This window comes from Phoca vitulina, unplaced genomic scaffold (assembly GCF_004348235.1).
Source record: "Phoca vitulina isolate PV1807 unplaced genomic scaffold, GSC_HSeal_1.0 scaffold85, whole genome shotgun sequence".
NCBI lineage: Eukaryota > Metazoa > Chordata > Mammalia > Carnivora > Phocidae > Phoca > Phoca vitulina.
In genome coordinates, this window is record NW_022589788.1 from 3,396,817 (window position 1) to 3,413,815 (window position 16,999).

General features: G+C 60.4%; 1 protein-coding gene across 22 annotated transcripts in view; it reads left to right on the plus strand.

The window, feature by feature from the left end:
• ABLIM2 (actin binding LIM protein family member 2) overlaps positions 1-16,999 on the plus strand; it is a 151,186-nt gene that overhangs the window by 69,861 nt on the left and 64,326 nt on the right. For all 22 annotated transcript variants that reach the window (XR_004298263.1, XM_032395440.1, XM_032395446.1 and 19 more), the window contains exons 7-9: positions 5,784-5,871; positions 8,812-8,870; positions 15,858-15,935. Coding sequence is in view for 21 of the 22 variants with exons in the window: in XM_032395440.1 (XP_032251331.1) it covers positions 5,784-5,871; positions 8,812-8,870; positions 15,858-15,935 (225 nt within the window). In the remaining variant the exon portion in view is untranslated. The remainder of the gene's footprint in view (positions 1-5,783; positions 5,872-8,811; positions 8,871-15,857; positions 15,936-16,999) is intronic.

The window sequence follows — 16,999 nt, forward strand, 5'->3', positions numbered from 1 at the left end:
AGCCATGCGGGATTGCAGGTGGGTGGGCTTGCAGGGAGCTGGGACAGATCGGCCAGGTGAGACTCCCTGGGGCACCTGTCACCCCCCCCCGCTTTGTCCCCACCAGATGCCCGTCCCCCTCCGAGCTTTCCTGTCCTCAGAGCCCGAGCAGGGGAGCAACCCAGGCCCCCTTCCCCGACAGCAGGAGCCAGCAATCTGTGCGGCGTCTGTGTGCGGCGGGCACAGTGCCATCTTGACGCCGGGCTCCAGAACGCCTGCCCGTCCCCCTGTGAAATGTGCATCCCGGGGCAACCGTGGGGCCTTCCCTCCCCCTTCCTTAGTTACTCCTAAATATGTAGCATCGTCTTCCCGGTGTCTTCCCCGATCCTGCGTGTCTCGGGGTGTCTGTCTCAGGGAGGCTGCTCCATGCCGGGGAGCAGGTGAAGGAGCCTCGTGGGTCTGGGGGGGACGTGGGAGGGGCTGTCTGCCCCCACCCTATTGCTGAGATGGACGGAAGGCTGGGGGTGTGGGGAGGGCTGGGGTGTGGGGGCAGAGGTGGGGGGCCTGGGGCGGTCCTCTGCATGGCTGGAATCCCCCACGGAGAGAGCTAAGAGGTGGCTACGGGACTGTCTGCGGGGACAGCGGTGTGACCAGACCAACTAGACCCAGAGTTCCATAAGGGGGGGCTGAGTGAGGGGGGCGAGGGGAGTCCCTGGCTCAGTCCTCGCCCTCGCCCCACCCCTGCCCTGTTCTCTGCTGGCTGGAGTGCTTCCCTGCACAGGTGGGAGTTGCGGGGGCGGGGGTGGGCCCTGCCCTCCTTAACCCTTGCGGTGCTGGTGCTGCTCTCTGAGCCCCACCTGCATGGTGCAGCCCGCCTGTCTCCATGGTAATGAGAAGCCCAGGGTCCCTCTGGGACCACTAATTAATTCCTCCTTCCCTCTCTCCCTCCCCCTGCCCGCCTTCCCTTCTCTCTTCCTTAACCCACCACTCACCTACAGACCCTCCGAACACTCCCTGTGTCCCCTGTCCCAGGCTGGTGGCGGCTGGGCTGCCAGCCTGCACTGCCCCCCCCCACCGCCCAGGAGCCCTGGTGGGAGGGGGGCCTCGCAGGCAGCTCCCGCCCTGGGTCAGGCAGCCCCTAAACATTTCTCCATTTCAAATAAACCATCCCCTGGGGCTACAGGACATCCGTTACTTGCTTTCCCCGTCTTCCTTTGGCATGCTCCATTTTACCCTCCTAAGCAGGTATGACTTGTATCAATGGGAGAAAATATGTTCCAAAGAAATAAAACCATTTCCTCAGGACGGAAACCAAGTCAGCTTCCCAAGGCCCCACTTCTCCCTCTCTTTTTGTAATTTGATGAATGTGTTTACTTAAAAAAACATATTCAGAAGCAATACCTGTTTATCATAAAATAAACGGAAAAATCATCCATAATAAACACCACCACCCAGACTAACTACTGTTAGCAGTTAGAAATCAGAGACCCCGAGCCGAGAGGGAACATGTGGGGTCAGCGATGGGGGGACAGTGGCAGGGGTGAGGTCAGGGGCTCTGGGGAGGGGGCTGCCGATCGCACAGGGCTTTGCCCGCAGGGCCCTGCATGGTGAGGAGCTGGGCTCTTCTCCTGGGGGGACGTAGTTCCTGGGGGGTCGTAGGTCGCGGAGCCGATCCGGGAAGTCTGCACGGCTGCCAGACACTCCGCTGAAGGCTTTCATTAGCTTCACGGTACATTTCATCATCTTGGCGCATGCTGGTGATGAGGTCTTTTCGACCTGGAGTCCGTTCTGGCAGCTCAACAAGGACACTGGAGCTGTGCCTCGGGCCGGTGGAGGCCCGGGAGTGGCACGGGCGGCCCTCTGCAGCCTGGCGTCCAGGGGAGCACACAGAGGGCCGCGGGGGCGCAGCCTGTTGTCCAGGGAGCAGAAGGGGCCAGGGGTGAGGGGACGCCTGCCTCCCATGTGCGGGGCCTATCCCTCTGTGCTGCCCACAGCCGGGTGTGGGGCGGGAGCTTCTGGAGCCCAGAGACACTGCCCGAGTCCCCGGGGCTGGCTGCGCCCTCGTGTCGGTGGTGGGACGTGCTCCAGTCCCCCGCGCTGACTTGGTCCTGAGTAAGGAGCTGCGCTTGTTCTGCCTGGGCCCGCGCTGTTCTAGGCCCCTGGAGCCCGCCTTCCTGCGTTCCTCATGAGCCTTGTTCTGTCTTATTCAAGATGACAGCCACTTGTCGGAGGCACACACGTCACTTTAAAACCACGCACTGCAGAAGCTCATGAGCTTTTAATATTCTTCAGAAATCCGAGCCATCTTGAGACCCACCTGGCGCAGGGCTGGGCCATCTGCCCGGCTGGGGGCTGGGTGGTTGCACAGACCACACCCCAGGTGCTGACGCTCCCGGCCCGTAGTGCACGGGAATGGGGAGGAGAGGTTCTGAAAGGGCAGGGGCTGCAGCAGCCTCAGGATGACGTGGAACATCCAGTCACTGTGGCCACCGGGGTAGAGGACAGGAGATACCGTGGGGCCCGATACAAGGAGCCAGGGCGCTTTGACTTTGGACTCTATAGTGGGTCTTAGTCCGCCGGAGCTGCTGCAGCCATTCTGGGCCCTGGGTGCTGAAACCCCAGGCAGCGTTCCTGTCCGTGCTGGGGGCAGCAAGTCTGCCGTCCATCGGTTCCTGGGGAGGGCCTGCTGCCCGCACTGCAGACGGCCACCTTCTCCCTGTGCCCTCACATGGTGGAGACAGAACTCTGGTGTCCTGTCTTACAGGACACCGACGTCCTCATAGGACATCTCGGGGCCGCACGTGTCAGGACTCCAGTCCTTTCTAAGGCTGAAGGATATTCCACTGTGTGGCTGGACCACAGTTTGTTTATCTGCTTGCCCCCCGGGGGCCATTTGGGGCTGTTTGCACCCTGGAGCCGCTGTGAAAATGGCCGCCGTGGACACTCGTGTCCAAATTGTGCAGACATGTGTTTTTGCTGTGCTCTCGCCTCCATTCTGTTCCAACCCAGGAGTGGAACCACCGGGTCCAGTGGTAACTCTGCGTCTCTTTTTGAGGCGCCGGCAGCCACACGCACATTCCCCCCAGAAGGTGCACAGGCGCCCCGCTCTCCCCACATCCTCGCCGACACGCACTGTCCCTTGGGTCTCACTTCAATTACGGCCACCCTAATGGGCATGGGGTGGCGTCTCGTGGCAGTTTGAACTTACCCTTCCTCCGTGACGGTGACATCCAGCATCTGGCATGTGCTCCTCGGCCACTCGTGTGTCTTCTTTGGAAAAATGTCTATTCGAGCTCTTTGCCCACTTTCTAAGTGGACTGTTTGTCTCTTTGACATTGAGCTGTCCTCCCATTCCACAGTCTGTCTTTCCACTTTCTCGACCATGTCCTCAGATGCACAATAGTCTGATATTTGTGAGAAAAAACATACCTATTTTGTTATTGCTATTCATGCTTTTGGTGCCCAATCCAAGAAGGTACTCCCAAACCTGGGATGAAGATGCACCCCTGTTTTCTCCTAAGAGATTTGTAGTTTTAGCTCTTAATTTCAGTCATCGATCCACCTGTGGGTCTTGCTGACGTGTCACACACACAGAATCCTACATGAATCCTACAGCTTGATCGGTGTCCATAAACCGGACACATCTGTGTAACAAGCACCCCGATCAAGAAGGAGAACGTGCCCAGCCCCCAGGAACCCCAGGGCGGCCGCCTCCCTGACTCTAATAAAGGAGACTCATCGGCCTGGTTCTGCACTTCGTGTGAATGTAATCTGTGCTCTCCAGTGTCTGCCTCTTTCCTCCCTCCTGGGTGTCTCAGGGTTTCCCTGTGGACTGTCCAGGGCAGGGACTGGGGAGCAGGTGACGCTGGGGTCAGCACCCGAGAGCTGGGACTGCCAGGCTGGGGGCTGGGAGGCCACAAAGGGCCACGCTCCTGGGCTCCAGTCCTGCTCCACCAGCTCTGTGCTGTGTGACCTTTCTCAGCTCCCTCCACCTCTCTGTGCACCATGTGGAAAATGAGGATAATAATGTAGCTCATAGGGCTTCTGGAGAGTGAAGACAAGGTAGCATGTGAAAGGGCCTCGGCTCGAGCTATGGAAACGGTGGTGGAGTTGCTGTTATTTTGGGGGGTTGAGGACGTTTGCCAGGTCTGGGTGGGAGTGCGTCCCCGAAGGCCGAAGACTGTGTATGCAGGGCCAGCCCCTCACAGCGGCCCGGGGCTGCCTCTCCACTCTGTGTTAATTCTCATCCGTGCGGTTGGGGTTTCAAGCCTGTCGTCTTAGAAACCGTCCCCACGGTTTTCTCTCTCCTCCTACTCAGGTGTAGATGCCCCGTGTAGATGCCAGGGTCTATCTCCTTCAGTGGGTGTTGCAGAACTCCTGCTGTTTGAGATCATGGGGGTTGTTCCCCACCAGTGGGAAGGGGGCCTGGGTGATGCGGGCACGAGGACAGGTCAGAGGTCACAATGTTTAAAATCACCGAAATGACTGCTTCGCCCTCATTCTGCCTGGGCCCGCGCTGCCCTGTGACCCTCTACTCGGAGAGGACCCGCCAACTAGCGGTTCCTGAAGTGGCCCTGGGTAGGCGTGGCCCCCGAGGGGCTCCCTGTCTAGTGGGGAAGAAGAAACCAGCAGGAGCCCAGACCAGGGATGTGTGCGGGGGAGGCTTTCAGGAGGAGGCGGCATTTGAGCTGCGATAAAGAACAGGGAGGGCCCGGGCAGGTGGAGCGGGGGAAGGTGCTCCCAGCGGAGGGATCGGGAGGAGGCTCCAGAGCAGGTGGGAGGACAATGGATGCAGCATCCCCACGCTCCCCGGGAAGAATCCCTTCGCCTGGATGCATCAGTGGGCCGTGCCACGGGGCACATCACGCGGGAGAGGAGCGTGTTCAGGATCCCTCCTCCCTGCCACAGGGGTCAGCTTGGAGCAGGGGTTCTCCGACGGCTCGGTGGTGAAGGAGGAGAGTGAGATGCGTGTGTGCATTTGAGCCCCTCCCGTGCTCATCCGCGGAAGTGCTGTTACTAACTCACATTCAGGAAGCGGTCATCGGACCTTCCCACGTCAGGGAAGACTGAAACGTGGTGTTAGCACCACGGCTGCCAGCCGGCTGCCGCCCACCTTACCCCAACGCTAACGATATTACCATGGAGGGGTGCCGAGTACGATAGTTTGGGGCGATTCTTCTGTGCCATCCAGAACTACGCCACGCCAGCCAATGTGATTAGTTGACGTTATGTCTGTATTAATCTTTGCATTTAATTTAATGGATGCTAAGGATTATAAAAACAGTAAATGCTAATTGAGAAATTTGAGCAATAGGGAGATGCGTAAGACAGCCCACACCTCCGGTGCCTCCACCTGGAGAGTCACGTTAGCTTCGGCCTCCCCTCTGCCCTCTCCCGCTGCCCCCCCCAACTCCGGTACAGAGACGGACAGGACCTGGCCCCCCTGCCCCATGAGGGAGGCAGATCCATCAGCCACTGAGCCGGAGGAGCTGGGTGACACCCTGCTCGCCTGGAGGTCGGGTGGTGCAGCTGGGTCTCTGCTCCCAGATGTGGCCCCTGGCTCATGTGGCCCCAGTGCATGTGGCCTGCTTCCACACCCAGTGCCCTGGACAACCCAGGAGCACCCAGTGGACCCAGGCTCTCTCGGGTGCCATCCTGAGACCCCGATGGATATGGGACATAGCACACACGCAGCATCCTCTGAGGACCCCTCATGTGGGCACACTGTCCCCCCAGCCAAGTGTGGCTGCTTCCGTGGCCCCTTTAGCTTCGGTAGAAACACCTCTGTTTCGTTGTCTTTACAGGCAGGAGAAAAACACTACCACCCACTGTGTGCGCTATGCGTCCGGTGCGGCCGGATGTTTGCGGAAGGCGAGGAGATGTATCTTCAAGGTAAGGACAAAACCGCGTTGCCCCATCCCCTAGGGCAAGACAGGAACATGCCCTGGGCCCGTGCCCCATGCTGGGTGGGAACTGGTGGGTGGCCTGTGTCACCTCTCTAGCCGGGAAGCCCCCCACCCAGCCCAGTGACAACGTGTGGGAGGCAGAGAAACGGGACATGGTGACGGCCCGGGGCTGCTCGGCCCCTCCCCAAGACGATGGGTTGGGTCTGGAGACCCCATCTCTGCAGCCACTGTTTCTATTCAATAATCCGTCTGTGTCCAGTGACCCCGGAGGCAGGCCGAGCAGGGCTGGGCGGATGGGAGAGCCACACACAGGCTGTTTCATGACCTCATGGGCCGGTCGTCTTGGGGCTGTGTGTCACACAGGCCTGCCTTTCTGAGCCCAGCCTCGTGGGGTGACGTCGCTAGGCTGGCCTCGTCCCCGGTGTCCCCTCTTGTTCCTTGAGTCTCTGCTTGAGAGCCCATGAAAGGGGTCCTTTGCACCCCTCCCGCTGCTGCTGGGACGTCTGGGTGGGAGGGGGCCCCGTCCAGCATCGCCCCCGCTGTAAATAGTGCTTTCAGGCCTTTCTGATGCCCAGCACAATGGGCTGGGACCGCAGCATGGGGACAGGAGCTCGCCATCAAGAGGGACCCAGTCTCAGGGAATAAAGGCGCTCTTCATGGCTCTGGGCTGTGGCTGGCACCCCGTTTCTAAAGCGAGTCCTGCCATGACTTTCTGTGGGATATGGAAGCCAGTCCCATCCCCTCTCCCAGCCTCAAATTTCCCAGTCGGTGTGACAAGGGGTGGACCCGGGTTGGAGCACCGGCCAGGGCCTCTTTGGGGGGGGTCTGGCCCCCGCCCAGCCTGGACACCCTGAGACCCTCTGCCTGGTCCACCTGGATGTTGGGGCTCCAGGAAGGTGCTGACAGGTGAATCCCGTACAGTTGAAGCTCTGAAAAGCAGGGGTCCCAGTGAGCCTCTCAGCCTTCGAGGAGGACGGGGCAGCCCACCCCCTCCCTGCCACCACCAGCACCACCTACCATGGGGCACACCTTTCCAGTAAATACAGGGGAGGGGCTGTTGATGCTCAGTAATGATCAGGGAGACCCAGATGAAAAGAATAATTAGATACTACTTTCCCCCATTGGGTTGACAAGGACTGAAAGGAGGGTCGCGTCCCCATTGTGAGGAATCAAGGAAATGGGCCTCTTACCTGGCTGGTGTGGCAAAAACTGGGAAATCGCCAGAGTGCATCAACAGCCTTAATGTCCACACGACTCCGTTTCCAGGAAGCCCTAAGTGAATGCAGGGGTGTGCTGGAACTGGCGTGCCATGGAAGCCCCCCAACAACGTGACTTTAGAGATAAAACACTGCAACCAGCGGGCGAGGGACAGATAAATCCTCCTCTCCATGTGGGATGTTGCACGGCCCTCACGGTTATGCTTCTGATATTTAATTACGTGGGGAAACGTTCTAGACACTTTAAACAAAAATCGTAGGACATAAGACTATGTACAACATTATCCGCATTCTCTGAAAAACGCACGGGAACGCTAAAAAGCTGCCCGAGCAAGAGGGGCTCAGAGGTTATAGGCGGTTTTAATTTTCTTATTTATACTTTGTTGGGTGTCTTTAATTTTTAATAAGGAATATCAGTGACTTACCTATTACTTTGGTAATCATAGCTGTCAAAAATGAATGTTTTACACACACACACACACACACACACACACCCTCAGTCGTGGTCTCCCCAGGAGCTCCAGGCTAATGCAGACGTTTTGCCAGAGCGAGGCAGTAATAAACTGCCCTCCCGGCCATTAGTTCATGTGACCTGGAAGCCTTTGCAAGCCAGAAATAGGACGTCGCTCTTTCCTTCACACACACTTTTAAGTGCCTCTCACGCGCCAGGCCCTGTGTGGCTTGTTGGGCGGCGGGGAGGGGCACGGAACAGACACAGCCCCCTCCTTGATGGGGTATGAACCTAGACACAGAGCTGCGGCGGCCAAGGGGGCGAGGGGGCCAGGCTGAGATCCAGGGAGGCCCCGGAGGGAGAGCAGGTGCTCCGGGCCCTGAAAGCTGGGGCGCAGGGAGGGCGGACACGCGCCGAGCCCACCCGCACTGGACATACGGCGGTAATACAGCGAACGCCTATGCCACGGCTCACCAGGCACCGTTCCGGTGTGTTATTACCCCAGATTAACCTCATCGGATTCTCCCACTGGCCTGATGAGCGAGGAACGTTATCAGCCCTGTTTGCAGATGGGGAGAATCTGACACCTGGAGAACCTGAGTTCGAATGAGGAAAGGGCGGGGCCCGTGGGGCCCGTGGGGCCCGTGGTGCTCTTGTTACCTTGATGGTGCTGGATGTTGGCGTGGGTGGTGGGGCCGCACTGGCTGCTGAAGAAACTGAGGCAGGATTGGTCTCAGGACCCAGGGAGTCAGTGAGAGAGTCAGGCTGGCCCTGCTCTTCACCCCACACCCCGGCTCCCACCTGAGGTTCCCCCTCCTGCCTCCCGGCCGAGAGCTCTTGCCCCCCAGCCTCATTCCCATTCCCGAGGCTGGTTCCCACCCCAGCTCTGGCCCCAGCCCCAGCCGTGCCCGTGGTTGGGCCGGGCTGCTACCCCCGCACCCATGGGCAGCCCGTCCTCTCTCCCCCGCCTCTGAACGAGAAGCCACCTGACACCCCTCTTCCGAGAAGCCTCCTCTGGGCACCCCGGGTGTCCCCAGTGCTCACAGTGGTGCGCTTCCCGTTCATTGTACACCTCCGGCCCCCCAAACTGGGCCATGAGCCCCTGGGGCCAGGCGGCCATCTGCTTGCCCCAGGCCCAGCACCCCCTCCAGCAGAGCGTCCGCGTGTGGACTACCAGCTCCCCGCTTCTGACTCCCTGCGCAGCGTCTGCATCGTGGGAAGTAACACTGAGCCCTCCCTCTTGGGGATCTGTCCGCAGGTTCCTCCATCTGGCACCCGGCGTGCCGACAAGCAGCCAGAACTGAAGACAAAAACAAGGTTGGTGGAATTTACTACTTGCTCCGGTGTGTTCTTTGGGGCCCATGTGCCGTCACCCGCGTCTGATGGCTCGCTGGCTGGTCACACCAGGCCACGGGCCAGGTGTCATGAGGCCTGGGGGTGCTGAGGATGGTGCGAGGTGGGGCGGGGCGTCTCGGGGCCTCCCTGTCCTGGCCCGCAGACCTCTCCATGGGTCCAGAGGGCATGAGGGCTGCAAAAGCTTGGGGACAGCTATGACATGAGCGGGTCTCCAAACAGTCCCCAGATCGTCCACACTTGGGACACCAACTGCAAGGTTGAGGGGCCCCAAATTGTGATCAGTCTCAGTCATTCATGGGAAGGACTCACAGACTCCCTGAAAACTATGATAGTCACGGTTGGGGTTTATTACAGGAGGGGATACACGTGGAATGAGCCGAAGATAGAGGCACGTGGCGCAGGGTCTGGGAGGGGGGCAGACACAGAGCTGCTCCTCTGCCCTGGAGACTGGACGGGGGACCTGCCGGCCTGTGTAGGACCGCATGCCCGGAGTATTGCCCGGCAGGGGAGCTCTGTGTCCAGAGATCTTACTGGGGCTCCATTGACTGACTGACTGACTGACTGATTGACATAGTGATTTCACTAGGTCCAGTGGCATGACCCTAGACCACCCCAGATCACACGGTTGGTGTCTCCAGTGTGGCCGGGCCCCATCCTAAGACTTTTGGGTGTGGTTAACCCCCTTCCTGAACGGACACTCTGACAGTGGACACAGATCACCTTCCAGGGTCAAGGGTGCAGGCCGGACCTCTCTCTGGGCGAGGCCAAATTCTCTACCGCTCAGAGGCCCAGCTGGGCGCCAGGCACAGGTGAGGAAGGAGGTGGGCACGGACCTTGTCCTCTCGGGACTGACGTTCCAGGGAGAGACAGAAATTGACCCTTACACAAGCAAATTTGCAGCGAAGGCTGTTGGTGGGGGACCGAGGACGCCAGTGGATGGGAGGAGGGGAGGCAGGACGCACGGTCAGGAACGGCCTCCGGAGGAAATGGGGTCAGAGCTAAGTCTGCAGGCTGAGACTTGGCGGTCCTGGAGGCAGGGCCCCGGGCAGGGCGGACAGACCCCTCACCCTTAGCTCTACAGTGTGGACACAGCCCAAGCTGGTCCCATCCCCAGAACTTGCAGGTTTGGGGAATTTCTCGTGGGGCTGGAGGGAGACCCCACAGACTTGGGCCTCTGAGCTTCACAGGGATGTTGGCTGGTGGAGGAGACCCTCCCCACACCGGCCCCCGCAGATGGGTGGGCCCCAACCCAGTGCGGCAAACTCTTGATAGGCCTGCGCTGAAGGAAGCCAGCAGAGGGACAATCCCCCATTTCCCTTAGAAATTGCTTCTGGTGGGTTTGGAAGCCCCCGCTTCCCACGCATCTCTCACGCTCACCCTCAGTCATTCAGCACAACCTCACCAAGCCTCTGGCTGTGGCAGGCCCTGCTCTTGGCCCAGGGCACAGAGGTGATGGAGTCCTGCCCCCACGTGCTCTGGGCATGGGGGGGCACACGTGCACGTCATGTCTGGTGGCCACGGGGACCCGAGCACAGGGGGCACTGGGCCGGGGTAGGAGGGCTCCGTGGAGAAGAGGCACCTCCTCTGTGTCCCCCAGGCCTCCCCTCACCCGCGACAGCCTCACGCTGTTGCTCAACCCCTTTCTGTGGACGCCAGGCTGGGCCCGAAGGTGGGGACTGCGCCCTGGGCTCCTCTCTAGGGCCGGCCCTGCCCTTCATCTGTGACCTTGTTTCTCAAGTGGTGCTGGTTGCTTTGCTCAGAGTCCTCAAGTGTCTACAAAGGCCTCTGGTTTAATCCAGTTCAGAGGGTCCCCTTTGACGCCCACAGAGAGGAGGCGCGCTCGGCCTGGAGAGCCCCCGTGTTAGCCCTGGTGGGCACAGACCGCCAGCTGGGTGCTGCTCAAGCTGCGGGCCTGGGGGCGCAGACAGGGAGGGGCCCTGAGGGTTAGAGGCCCAGGGGTCCAGCCCCGGGGTACAGGGAGTGGCAGGAGCTGCAGTGCAGGGGCGAGGCGCCCTAGGGCAGGTGTGTGGCCCCTGCCCCCTGGGGTCGGCCGCACCTGTGTCTGCTCCTCCGTCACCCGAGCGTCCTCTCAGGCCGTGCAGAAGGAAGCGAGGGGCACAGGAAGCCCCACAGCCTGGGAGTGGACCTCGGGGGGATCCAGTGGCCAGGCCCACTGCTCCCCAGGCACACAGATGACCCCTGCCACCAGTTTGGCTGAATTCGCAGAACTGTAGCCCAAATTCTAGAACACTGGGACTGGGGCCGGGAGCGCTGCCCCGCCTTCCCCCTGCCCCTGCTCCTCCATCTCTAGGACCACAGTTGCCGCCACTTGCCTGGGCCCCGGGGCCCCCCACTGCCAGGGGGCCCAGGGCGCTCGCACTGAGCATGTGCAGGGTGAGGCCCGTCCCAGGCCCAGCACTGGGCGGGGGGAGCTGTGTGAACGTGAGGTTGGGGGGCAGATCCACGTGACAGCCGACCTCCCAGCTCCAGGGACGCAGAGCGTGGAGACTACGGGAGGAAGCTGTTGATTGTATTTGTCCCTGGGGCTGCTGTGACGAATGACCACACATTTGGTGGCTTAAAGAACCACAGACATCTCCCTTCCCTCTGGAGGCCAGAAGTTGAGGATGGGGGGCAGGGCTGTGCTCGCTCTGGAGGCTCTAGGGAGAGCCTTCTCCCCCTCCGTTCCCGGGTCTGGAGGCCGCGCGGTCTGCTCCTGACCCCACCTCTGTCACCACCTGTGCCCGGACCCCTTCCCCCGTGCCCTCCTCACCTGAGATCCCAGGGAGTCCACCCACGGCACCGGGAGTGACCTACCACCCAGGCCCCTTAGGCACATCAGGCTCGGAGTCCCTGTGGTCGCACGTGGTAATACGTTCGCAGGCGTGGGAAAGCTCGTGTGCTCGAGGAGGGCAGGGAACGCCCAGTTGGTCATGTACACGACTCGGGTCACGGTAAGTGGCAGGGGCACCCTGGTCTCCCATGGCTGACATAGCTCCCGATCCCCTCTGTAACCGCCCCTGGGCTACTCCAGGCCTCAGAGATGAGCCAGGCAGCATCCCTGACCTAGAAGTGACCACAGGGTCCTGACCTTTGTCGGTGGACCCCTCCCCGAATCCCAACCCGAAGGCCTCCCAGAGGGACCTGGAGGGAGCCCACGTGCTGAGAAGCCTCCAGGCCCGTCTCCTGAGAGTGACCGGGTGAGAAAGGGGGAGTCAGCCCGCGGCCGGCCCACTCAAGGACAGGTCGGGACGGCCAGCCCTGCCCCTGGATTCTGGAGCCGGCCGTGGAGCTGGCCTCGGGGCCTGCAGGGAGCCCAGGTCCGGCCAGGCCTGGCAGCAGCAGGCCCCTCTGCTCTCAGCCCAGAGGTCAGCCCGCCATGACCGCGGCCACTGGCCCAGAGGTAGGGAGGTCGTCTGAATGCCGGACAGGGAAGGAGGAAAGGGTCATTGCCCAGCCAGGCCTGGCTTCCTGGGCCGTGGTTCTGCAGATGCCCCGCGAACGTCTGGTGCCAAGGCCGTCCCTTGAGAAGAGCTCCCTCCTTGGGGCCGTGCCCAAGGCTGGTGCACACAGGGCCTGCCCTCTGTGTCCTGGGACAGGATCCAGGCCCCGGTCATGCCTGCTTGTCCCGCATTTCACCCTCCCTCCCTCCTTCCGGCCCCTCAGAGCCTCCTCTGTCTCGGAGAAGTGAGAACAGACCCGGGGCGGGGCCGGCAGTGAGCGGACGGGGCTGGCACACGGGTCCCCTTCCAGATAGTTCTCCTGGCCGGACTGGCTGCTCCTGGCCTGCGAGACAGGACAACAGAGCTGTACTTTCCTGTACTGTTCATTTTGTGCAAGCCGGTTAAGGAGCATGAAACAGCCAGCCCCGGGTCAGCTCCGGGTCAGCTCCGGGTCAGCCCTGGGTCAGCCCTGGGTCAGCCCTGGGTCAGCCCTGGGTCAGCCTTGGGTCAGCCCCGGGTCAGCCCCTGGTCCGCTCGCCGAGGCCGGCCCCTGAGAAACACAGCAGAGGTGGTGCGGGCATCACTAACTCTCTCTGAAAGCGGCCCCCAGGTGGAGCTGGATCTACTGCTACCTGGTAATCCAGACAAGAGCTAACTCACCATTAATTGACCAATAACCAGTCATTTAACAAGTGCCCCTCCTTGCTAGGCTCCGGGACCCATTGGACCAGGTCGGTCCGTGCCTCCAAGTTCCTCTCCAGCAGGCCAGGCCAGCGCTGGGATCCCCCAGGACAGGCTAGGAGAGGGAGGGCCCTCTGTCCTCCCTGACTGCATCCCCCGGGGGCACGGCCACTCCCCAGGACAAGGATGGCTCCTGGGTGTCCGCTGAGGGTGCGGACCTGGTGCATCCTTGGTCGTTGGGTCATGTGATCATTGCACACACGGCTAGCCGCTGAGCTCCTGCTGAGCACCTTCTGGCTAGCTGGTGGAACGCAGAGATGCCTGAGACGGGCGACCTGGTTCTCACGGGGTCACATACAAGTCACACTGACACGGTGCAGGGGGTCCAACACCCGCTCCTCTCCATTTAACGCTAGGTGCCCTAGTCGCTGTTACAGGACAGTGTCTGTCCGGGCCAGGCTGGGGATAGTGCTGGGGCTGGGCGAGCAGCCCGGCCCCGTCTGTCTCTGCGGGTGTGAACAAGCCCCTGAGAACACAACTGGGTATTGATTAATTGTGAGGCTCCTTTGGGCGTTTGGAGTCCAGATAGAAAGTGAGAGGAAGCCGGGTCTCTGGGCCCTGGAGGAAGCTCCCGGGACTCGGCTCCCTCCCGTCTGGGGACAGGGCACAGAGGGAGGGGCTGCCCGCTGGGGACACCTTGCAGGAGCTGGAGCACAGCCAGCCCCCGGGGGCACTGAGGCAGCCCAAGTGCCCTGGTCATGGTGGTGGCGCCCCTGGGCGGGAGGTGCTCCTCGGGCACGGGGCAGTCCTTGGGTCACGCCGCTTAGGCACCCCTTCCTTTAAAACACCCGGAGTCAGTCTGCTTTACAGACTGTCCTGAGCCCAAGCTGAGCTGAAGTAACAGCAAAGATGATTTGCCGGCACCCGGCCCCCAGCATGTCATAGCTCTAGTCGCATCCTCAGAAAGGGCAAGTGCCTTTTAGGGAGGTTTTTCCCTTTTATAGAGAAGGAAGCAGAGACTGAAAGGGTTTTTTCCAAATGTATAAAATGTGTACGGACCTCATTTGGGCCCGGCAAGATGGGCCACCTGCACACAGGGCCAGGGAGAGACCCACACCCGTTAGCTGTCTCAGGATCTTCTCTGCAAACAGTATGGGATGCTGCGCCTGACCTGGGGGAGGCCGAGGACTCAAGACTGCACAGTGGGGTCAGGCTGTGTCCCACTGGCCCTCGGAAGCCCTGGGTCAGTGCCCCGTCCAGCCCTGGGGCACAGCCAGGGCCCTGGGAGGCAGGGCAGGCCCCGAGGGGAGTGGGCGGCCCCATGCCTGGTCCTGGAGGAAGCTGGCCGTCAATGGGAGCGTGGGAGGCCCCACGTGACAGCACTGATGCGTGGGCGAGTGAGGAGGTGACCCCGAGCATCACACCCTCTCCGTCTACTCTTTCCTCCCCAGATGCACAACCAGGGCTGCAATCAGGTTCCCCAGGCCTTAGAGGCCTCCCGTCTGCTCCTGATGTTGTCCTGTCCTCGCTGCTGTCCTGCTGAGTGAAGGAGGAGCTGGGGGTCCTCTAGCTGGGAGGGGAGGGCTCCACGGCCCGTGATAGTGTCCTGGGCCCACGCATAACATGCTGCAGGCTGGTCGCTCAACTAGGAGAAATGTATCCTCTCCCAGTCCCGGAGGCTGAGGGTCCTGGCTCAGTGTGCGGGCAGGGTTGGTTCCTTCCGAGGCCTCTCCATGGCATGTAGACGGCTGCCCTCTCCCTGTGTCCTCACGCGGGCATCCCTCTGTGCGTGTCTGTGTCCTGATCCCCTTTTCCCAGCTTGGATCAGAACCCACCCTAGTGACCTCATCTTCCCTTAATTATATCTTTAAATGTCCTCTCTCCAAACAGGGTCACATTCTGGGGTGCTAGGGGTGAGGGCTTCAACATATGAGTTTCAGGAGACATAATTCAGTCTGTGACGTGGCCCTTCCCAGGCTGCTGACACCCCTGCAGTGGGTGTGGGCCACCGAGAGGAGGCAGCCAGGGGGAGCTGTCCGCGGGGTGGGGAGGCAGGTCCGCGTCCTTGGCTGGGGAGGCATGGGAAAGCCAGGCGGTGGGTGGTCCAGGCAGGGGTGGAGGCTGGATCAGGCGGTGCGGGCACCCGCCAGGTCACGCCCTACAGGTGGGGAGAGACGCAGGCATAGAGAGTGGGTTGGGAGCTGGAGAAGGAGGGTGTCCATGCAGGGATGGGCGGCCCCGATGCAGGGGACAGAGGAGGGGCCAGGGAAACCGTCCCTGGGGCGAAGCAGGAGATGTGATAGGGGAAGGAGGAAGGATGGGGTGGACGTTCGAGGAGCAGGTCACAGATGTGGTGGCCGCGGAGTCCGACAGCGGAGGACCGGGCTGCTAGAATGAGCAATCACCCCCACCCCCATAATCTAGGCGGAAAATAACACCTCTGAGCAGCAACATTCTGGGTAGAAGGATGGCCTTTGCTACCAGAGCACGCAGAACCACTTGAAAATGCATCACTTGCTCTTGTCCTCGGGAACACAGATGATTTCCGTGCGTGCAAGCCGGGTGATCATTGGAGCGTTTCCAGCCGTGCAGAGCGCTGGCTGCCATGCTTGCAGCCCGTGTCACCCCCTGTGTCGGTCTGATTACAGCTTTCCAGTGGCTCATTCAAGCCTGCGTGTTTATTTTAAGAATTCTTTCAACCTGCCAAAAAAAAAAAAAGTCTCATAACTGGCATTTCTGTTGGAGTGTGACCTGTGGTAATTGCATCTGGAAGCTTCCGGCATCGACATATCCTGCTTTCATTCTCCTCCTGTCTCCTATCCAGGAAACCAGAAGCTCTTCCGAGAGCATCATTTCTGTACCTGCTTCCAGCACCTCGGGGTCTCCAAGCCGCGTGATCTATGTGAGTTGGAGAGTGGGGAAGCTGGTGGTGGGACGGTCCGGGCCTGGGTCATTGCTGGGGTGCCCTTGGGGGCTGGGGTGTCCTCAGGTGTCAGGGTGTGGGGCCGGCCCTCTCAGCCCTGCCATGGGGCACAGGCCGGTGCAGACTTTTGGAGGTTAACTGGGAGCCTTCGGTGAGGACTGTCATGCCACCCGGGGACTGCCTGGTTACACAGCGATGGTGCCCAGAAAGCTGTGCTTGCAACTGTTGTCCACAGGGCTGTCAAATCAGTATTGCGTCCCCGCGCCACAGCTAAGGCTTGTCTGAGTAACTGACACTCAGGCTCACGTAGGACTGGGCGGGCGCTGTCAGAGTGGTGCCGATCTGCACCTGTTACCCTGGGAAGTGTGTCCAACGTGTTCCTGCGAGAAGCATGTTAAAGATAGTATGTTACACGATCCCATTTTCATTAAAGAGCGTATGTGTATGTGTGTGTGCACATGTGCACGAAAAGGGGTACATGTGCGTACAAGTGTGTGTGTGCATATGGGTGTGCATATGGGTGTGTGTAGGGGTGTGTGTACAGGTGCGTGTGGGTGTGTGTGCAGGTGTGGGTGTGCATATGTGTGTACGTGTGCATATGGGGACGTGTGTGTAGGGGTGTGTGTGCATATGGGTGTATGTGTGTGTGCATATGGATGTGTGTGCATATGTGGGTGTGTGTGTAGGGGTGTGTGTGCATATGGGTGTATGTGTGTGTGTACGTGTGCATATGGATGTGTGTGCATGTGTGTGTGTGGGTGTGTACGTGTGCATATGGGTGTGTGTGCATATGGGTGTGTGTGCATATGGATGTGTGCATATGTGTGTGTGGGGGTGTGTACGTGTGCGTATGGGTGTGTGTGCATGTGTGTGTGTGGGTGTGTACGTGTGCATATGAGGATGTGTGTGTAGGGGTGTGTGTGCATATGGGTGTGTGTGCATATGGATGTGTCCATATGCACACGTACACACCCCCACACACACATATGCACACATCCATATGCACACACACACACCCATATGCACACACACCCCTACACACA